General features: G+C 42.7%; 1 protein-coding gene across 1 annotated transcript in view; it reads right to left on the minus strand.

Annotated features, from left to right (window-relative positions):
- The window catches only part of LOC131696710 (TBC1 domain family member 2A-like), a 31,062-nt gene extending 23,775 nt beyond the window's left edge, over window positions 1-7,287 (minus strand). The window contains exon 1 of the mRNA XM_059023419.1: window positions 6,471-7,287. Coding sequence (XP_058879402.1) covers window positions 6,471-6,917 — 447 coding nt within the window. The 5' untranslated portion in view covers window positions 6,918-7,287. The remainder of the gene's footprint in view (window positions 1-6,470) is intronic.
- Window positions 7,288-8,077: the final 790 nt, after the last annotated feature.

The following is an 8,077-nucleotide window of genomic DNA, read 5'->3' on the forward strand; positions in this document are numbered from 1 at the left end:
TATTTGACTGTGGTCTGACAGAGGAGATATTGGCCTGACAGTGAATGCACTAATAGAGGAAGGGTCGAGGTCAGTAATGGTGTAATCTACTACACTGTTGCCAAGAGCTGAGCTGTAGGTGTGTCTTCCTAAAGAGTCCCCTCGGATCCTACCGTTAATAATGTACAGGCCCAGGCCTTGACAGAGTTGCAGTAATTGTCTCCCACTTTGATTTATTTCTCTATCATAGCTGTTTCTCTGGGAGACAATAGGGCTGGAATATAGGGGTTTTTGCCTGAATATATGTTGGTCTCCCTGTGTGCTGGTGAAGTCAGGCTGCTTGCCTGTCCTGGCGTTCAGATCTCCACAGATCAGAACATTTCCCTGGGCCTGGAAGTGGCAGATCTCTGTGTGGAGACTGGTAAAGGTTTCCTCACTATAGTATGGGGATTCTGAGGGGGGGATATATATTGCACACAGGAAGATTTCATTTTCTGCAGAGACAATATTTCTGCTGATTTTAAGCCACAAATGTGACTCTCCCCGTTTAATTGGTTCTATTGAGTTGGTGAGCTCTGCTTTGTACCAAATGATTATTCCCCCAGAGTCTCTGCCTCGTCTGACTGTGGTCTTTTTCAGCGAGGGCACTATGATCTCCCTGTAGCCTGAGGGACAGTGAGTGGACACGTCTGCCCTGCACCATGTTTCCTGCAGGATGATGATATCCAGGCCTTTCACTCTCTCTATAAACTCTGGGGCTGTGCTCTTCAGCCCAAACACTGAGGAGCTCAGGCCCTGGATATTCCACATTGTGATGGACAAAGATTTAATCATATTTATATTTGTAATTATTTATCTATTTTTTTGTCTTAGAATTAAACAAAACATTTTGAAGAAAAAAAAAAATATATATATATATATATATATATATATATATATATATATATATATACATATACATATTTGTTTTCTAATAATTCACTAAATATTAATTATATTTACGTTTTGCTGCTGAAATCTCTACGTACAATATATATACTTTTTTCCCCCTTTCTCTTTTCCTTTCCTCCCCCTTTTCTCTTTTACAATCTATTTAATTATTTATTTATTTTTATTTTTTTTTAATAGTAGTGACTTATCTCATAAGTCTTGTGCAGATGAGGTTCAGGAGGTGGTGAATCTCCTCCAGCTCTGTGCTCCCAGTCCCTGCTGGTCTGCTGAGGGCCGCAGCGTAGCTGTGAGCCTGCTGCTGGGATGGCTGGGCTGGGTGCTGGAATGGGCTGGCAGGACCGGACCTGGGTCCGCTGGGCTGGGCTGGGCGCTGGGCTGGGCCGGGCCTGGGCTTTCTGGGCTGGGCTGGGCTAAGCAGGTGTCGGTTGTGTTGTCCAGGCTGTGGACGGAGGCTCCTGGGGGCCCACCTGGCTGTCTGTGGGCTGTGCTGTGGTCTGTGGACGTTGAGGCCTCTCCTGTTGCTGTGTTGGGGAATGGCTGGGTCTCGGCCCAGGGTGACGTCTTTCAGGGTCTTGGCAAAGATGCTGACTCCCCGCTGGTGCAGGTGCACGTGGTCGTACAGGTGTTGCAGCCCGAGGGTGGGGTGGTGTGCCAGGTGCACGTTGGGTAGTAGAGCGCACCCTCGGGAGACTTCCGCGTTGATCTTCTGGATGGTGTGTTGGTGGAAATCCTTTCTGGGCAGCAGGGTGGAGATGATGATTTTTGAATGCGGAAATTCCTGGGTTGCCCTCTCCGCCACTCTCCTGATGGACTTGGCCACGTTCTCCTGCTGGGCCCTCAGATCATTGGTGCCTGTGTGAATGATTATGTGTCCGGGGGAGCCGAGGGTGGACTCACACAGAGCCTCCAGGGCCTTCTCTGTGGTCGGACACCAGATCTTGGACACTGTGTGTTTTGGGAAGAGCCACTTCTCATCAATGTATTTCCCGTTGGAGTCCATCAGCAGGGCGATCTCGGTGTTGCGGTGCTTTGCAGCCGGTCTGCCCGAGGGGGTCGGGGCTGTGCCTGGGTCAGCGTGTGTGTTGGGAGTGTTCTGTGTGCCTGGGTCAGCGTGTGTGTTGGGAGTGTTCTGTGTGCCTGGGTCAGCGTGTGTGTTGGGAGTGTTCTGTGTGCCTGGGTCAGCGTGTGTGTTGGGAGTGTTCTGTGTGCTGTTCGTGTGTGTGGTGTGTGTGTCAGGCTTTGCGTGATTGCCAGTGTGTCTGGCTGGGGGGCTGTCAGTGTTGTCTGTGTGTGTGTGTGTGTGTGTCGGTGTGTCAGTGTGTTTGGCTGGTGTGCTGTGTGTGTGTGTCAGTGTGTCCTTGCAGGCTGGGGCTGGGGGGCACTGTGCTGTCTGGGTTGCTGTGCCTCCTGCAGGGCTGTGGGGGACTGTGAGTGTGTGCAGTTGCTCCCTCAGGCTCTGTACTGTTTTGTCTCTGTGCTGCAGCTCCTCTCTCAGTCCGGTCAGTTCTCTTCTCAGGGTTTCCCTGTCCTGCTGCAGCTCCTTCACCTCTGCCTTCAGTTCCCTGAATGAGGCTTTATATTCATTCTTGATCTGTATGGTCTGGTCTTTCAACTGCTGTGTGATGTCTCTCTCTGTGAGCCTGGCCCGGACTAGCTCCCTGAGCTCTGTCAGCTCCACCTCTAGCAGGGAGAGGCTTGCCTTCATGATTGCCACTGTGCTGTGGAGCTCCGGGGGCTGGGTGAGGAGGGGCTGGCTATCTCCAGGGACTGTGCTCTCCTCTGCTGGGACAGTGGGGACTGGGGCTGTGCTGTCAGTGCTGCGGGCAGGCTGTGTGCTGTCAGGAACAGGGCTTGCTGCTGTAGGTGTCCCTGTGTTTTGGCTCTTTGGTTTTGCAGACTCAGCCAGCTCTTTTAAGGCCAGGAAATTCTCCTCAAAAGACACCAGGCTGGCCTCACTGCCCTGTATCATGATAGTGCCGTTCTGATACAGATTTACTGTGAACACTGTGTGGTGTGAGTCTGCGTCTTCCCTTATTTTCAACTGTCTCCCCTGGCAGATGCCTCCCTTTTTTACATGTACATACATTTTACATATGGCTGTGTGCCAGGCGTCTGTGTGCTCAGTGAAGAGGAGCAGGTTAGTGGTGACAGTGTTTTGTCTAGCCTGGAAGCAGTCAGCAATGAGAGTCTCTGGGCTCTCTCTCAGCACTCTGTGCTTGTGTTGTTTCCTGGCCTGAGCGCTCTTCACCTCCCCAGGGAATTGGAACGCAGGGCTCAGGGGGCGGGGCTGCACTACTGCACTGCTCAATGTATCCATTTCCAACCGTCAAACTCACACACCAACTGCCACTTCTCACGCAGGCTAACTTTAAAATGGATTTAATTTAATTTAATTTAAAATAAGGTGAGAGGCTTACCTTTTATAAATCAAAGTCCAGATAATTTGCTGTTTTCCTAGCAGTTTTTCTGTTCTTTGTTTGATTGTATACTCTGTCCTTTTTCTTTCTTTTCCTTTCTTTCTTTCTTTTTTTTTCTTCTTTCCTTTCTTTCTGTCTTTCTTTTCCTTTCTTTTTTCTTTCTTTCCTTCTCTCACTTCTCTCTGCTGTTAGTTCATCTCTTCTGGTCCTGTTTTTGTCTTTATAGTTTTACTTTATTTATTTTTTTAATGTTTTGAAATATATATTTTTTTGTTTGAAAATAGTCTCTAATTGTACTATTTGTTTTACTGAAATAAAAATAGCATTTCTCCAGTGTTTATTTCATTCTAAGACAATAAATATTTTGTATATTTAGGAGCTCATGTTAAGCACGTCTCTCTCTGTCAAATTCAAATCTCACTCTCTCTTCCTCTACCTGACGTCTTTATACAATTTTAAAATGATTGACATCCAAAGAGGCTAGTGCTGAATTCAATACGGCACACAGTAATGCTTATTTTTGTGTTCACAACCAAGAGCATTTGACAAGAGCGTTTGACAAGAGCATTTGATGAAATGTATGCCAGTAGATACAGGGAATACATTTCTATACCAGTTCAGGATGAATGTATTTATTTTAGGTAAAGCATAACATGAGACCATACAATGGCTAATTTAATGTATTCGTATGCGTGTATAAATTACATTTATATACAGACGTGCTCAAATTTGTTGGTACCCCTCCACAAAAAACGAAGAATGCACAATTTTCTCTGAAATAACTTGAAACTGACAAAAGTAATTGGCATCCATCATTGTTTATTCCATATTTAATAGAAATCAGACTTTGCTTTTGATTATTTATTCAACATAATATTGTAAATAATAAAACAAATGAAAATGGCATGGACAGAAATGATGGGACCACTAACCTAATATTTTGTTGCACAACCTTTAGAGGCAATCACTGCAATCAAACGTTTTCTGTAGCTCTCAATGAGACTTCTGCACCTGTTAACAGGTAGTTTGGCCCACTCTTCTTGAGCAAACTGCTCCAGCTGTCTCAGGTTTGATGGGTGCCTTCTCCAGACTGCGAGTTTCAGCTCTTTCCATAGATGTTCGATAGGATTCAGATCAGGACTCATAGAAGACCACTTCAGAATAGTCCAATGTTTTGTTCTTATCCATTCTTGGGTGCTTTTAGCTGTGTGTTTTGGGTCATTATCCTGTTGGAGGACCCATGACCTGCGACTGAGACAGAGCTTTCTGACACTGGGCAGTACGTTTCGCTCCAGAATGCCTTGATAGTCTTGAGATTTCATTGTGCCCTGCACAGATTCAAGGCACCCTGTGCCAGGCGCAGCAAAGCAGCCCCAAAACATAACCGAGCCTCCTCCATGTTTCACTGTAGGTACAGTGTTATTTTCTTTGAAAGCTTCATTTTTTCGTCTGTGAACATAGAGCTGATGTGACTTGCCAAAAAGCTCCAATTTTAACTCATCTGTCCAAAGGACATTCTCCCAGAAGGATTGTGGCTTGTCAATATGCATTTTAGCAAATTCCAGTCTGGCTTTTTTATGTTTTTCTTTCAAAAGTGGAGTCCTCCTGGGTGTTCTTCCATGGAGCCCACTTTCGCTCAAAAAGCGACGGATGGTGCGATCAGAAACTGACGTACCTTCACCTTGGAGTTCAGCTTGTATCTCTTTGGCAGTTATCCTTGGTTCTTTTTCTACACTTCGCACTATCCTTCTGTTCAATCTGGGGTCGATTTTCCTCTTGCGGCCACGCCCAGGGAGGTTGGCTACAGTTCCATGGACCTTAAACTTCTTAATAATATTTGCAACTGTTTGGAGATGGTCTTGTAGCCTTTACCTTTACCATGCTTGTCTATTATTTTCTTTCTGAATCTCCTCCGGCAACTCTCTCCTTTGCTTTCTCTTGTCCATGTTCAGTGCGGTGCACACAATGATACCAAACAGCACAGTGACTACTTTTCTCCATTTAAATAGGCTGAATGACTGATTACAAGATTGGAGACATGTGTGATACTAATTAAAGAAACTAATTAGTTTGAAATATCACTATAATCCAATTATTTATTATCTTTTCTAGGGGTACCAACAAATGTGTCCAGGCCATTTTAGAATATCTTTGTAGAATAAGCAATAATTCATCTCTTTTCACAGCTTCTTTGCTTTATTCTATGACATACCAAAGGCATGCAAGTATACATGATAAAATAGCTTTTACTTTTATCACTTTCCAGGAGGAATGAAGCATTATTTCAAAGAGCTGTAAGGGTACCAACAAATTTGAGCACGTCTGTATATATATATATATATATATATATATATATATATATATATATATATATATATATATATATATATATATATATATATATATATATAAAACTTTCAGGTTCCCAGTGCTCAAAAGCTAATTTTACACCCTGCACCAAATGACAGACATTCAAACCCCTATTGCATTGCAGTTCCCTCATTGCAGGTTTTAAAATTAGCCTGATTAGCCACAGTGTATAAGTAACAGGTTCCGATGTGTCATATTAAACTCAAAGTAAAACCAGGAATGGATCAAACTGCTATGCAATGGAAGTCTTATTTCCATCCCTGGAACACAGAGGTATGGTAAAGAACATTAATAAACCATGGTAAACTACAGTAAATGCATTGTAGAACCATGGGAAAAAACGCTAAATTCCTGCGTTAAATTTACTGTGGTTAAATTTATAAGGGAACCCTTGGTATTGCACAAGGGCACTTTCTTAAAATGATACATCGTTTTTTAAGGTTATTTGAAAAAAAATGACAGTAAGTGGAAGTCCAAACTGATTAGTGTATCCTCAACCAAAGCGGTTGTATCTAACAAAATAACTTAATTAAGACATCAGTATAGGCACAAACAGTGTTTTTTTTTGTTAATGAAAATACATGTTTGCTGTAACTTGTGTTTGTTTCAACTCAGAACTGCACCTGTGTGTTCTACTCAATGAATGGAAGTGCAAGATGTATATGATTAAATTTTATTGGCTGGCTTGTTACTGCTTCACGTACCTTCACAGATTAGGGGATTTCCTATTGCTTTAATTTTAAAAAGACATACCTTCAGCACAACAACCCGTCCTGGGATTTGAATTTGAAAGGTCTCTTCCTGAGCTTGAGCCGGGTAGCCAAAGGTAGCGTTAGCCAGGTCAATGCTTCCCAAGGGATTGACATCCTGTGACGTTCTGTAGTAGTACAGCTGGCACTTCTTCTCTTCGAAAATAAACCAGCGGGCTTTCCAGGCCTTCAAGGGCCCCCCCAGTTTGTTCAGGTACCCACACAGTTTTGTGGAGGAGGGTTCCATCTTAGTTTTCATGACTGGCTTCTCTTGGGCATTGCTCTGGTCCATGTGTGTGGAATCACCCTCGTTCTCCTTGGTGCTTTCCACTTCCTCTCTTGCACTGGCAGTGAGGTCATGATGATTGTCTGGGCTTGTCAGATTGGGATCAGCTGCAGGCATGGGTTTTCCGACTTGACAGTCCTGCTCCATCTTAACAGTCCTCACCATGTGTCCTCACCCGATTTCAAAGAAAAGATGTTAACTGGTTTGTCTTTGGCTATTGAAAAGAGGTGTAGTATGGTATAATCAATTTTCATTCCCTTTATTAGCTTTTCCCTGCCCCTTGTCAGTTAGTTAAACTTTCACAAACACCAGCTTCAGCGAGGGACGAATTTGTAAATAAAATGTTACATCCTTACAGTCCCATGTGAGTAACATTTAGTACAAAAAAAGAAGCTATCAGCTATGAAGGTCTGAAGAAGAGGTACTAGTTTCCCTATGCTCTCTGTGGTGATTGCAGTGTCCCTTATTCAGGATTATGTTCTATGAAAAATAAAATCTAAACTTCACACAACTTTAAATTATTGCAACTTTTTTAAAACACATTTTAATACAGGATTCTATTGTTAATGAGCACATTTGCTGTAAATGCTTTTTTTAAAATATTGTATAACATACAGCCACTGTAGTAAATACTACTGGCAATTACACCTCCTTGAAAGTATGCTATAGTAAATTCTGAAAATTTCTATAACCACTTTGAAGTATGCATTATTCAAGGAGGTTATAGTAGACTACAGTACTAAGTATGGCCACTATAGTTTACTGCTGTATAATAAAAATGCATTTACAGCAAATTACCACTTTAAAGTATAGTGTTTACAGCAAAATACTGGAGTAAAATGCTGCAGTAGCACAGTTCATTTTATTAAATAAATAAACCAAATCTTAAATCAGCAATAGACAATTGGAGTGTTCTGATGTAGTTAAGACTGAAGGTGGCCTCCATAAGGAAAAAACACCAGAGCCCAATGACAAGGAACAAAGCGTATTAATGTGTAGCAGGCTACTGTCGTGTTTTCAAAAAAAGGGTTTAAAGCTGCCTGACAATGTGAACTGTACGCATTGGATACTTCAGCATAAACGCCCTTGCCCTAATAATTTACTGGAGTAGGCTTTCATCCAGCTATTATTAGACTCCTTCAGAAAATGAATTTGGGATCTAAAACTGAAATATTGTGAAAACAATTGGCATTTCCTAGACTTATTTGGTAAACTGACCGTGGTTAGACGTATCAGAGTTGGGAATAATGTTTTAGTTTCACTAATTACAAGACACAGTACAGTTCCACTTGTGCAATTACGATACATACTCCTAACAAGAACAC

Source organism: Acipenser ruthenus, chromosome 4 (genome assembly GCF_902713425.1).
Source record: "Acipenser ruthenus chromosome 4, fAciRut3.2 maternal haplotype, whole genome shotgun sequence".
NCBI classification, from domain to species: domain Eukaryota; kingdom Metazoa; phylum Chordata; class Actinopteri; order Acipenseriformes; family Acipenseridae; genus Acipenser; species Acipenser ruthenus.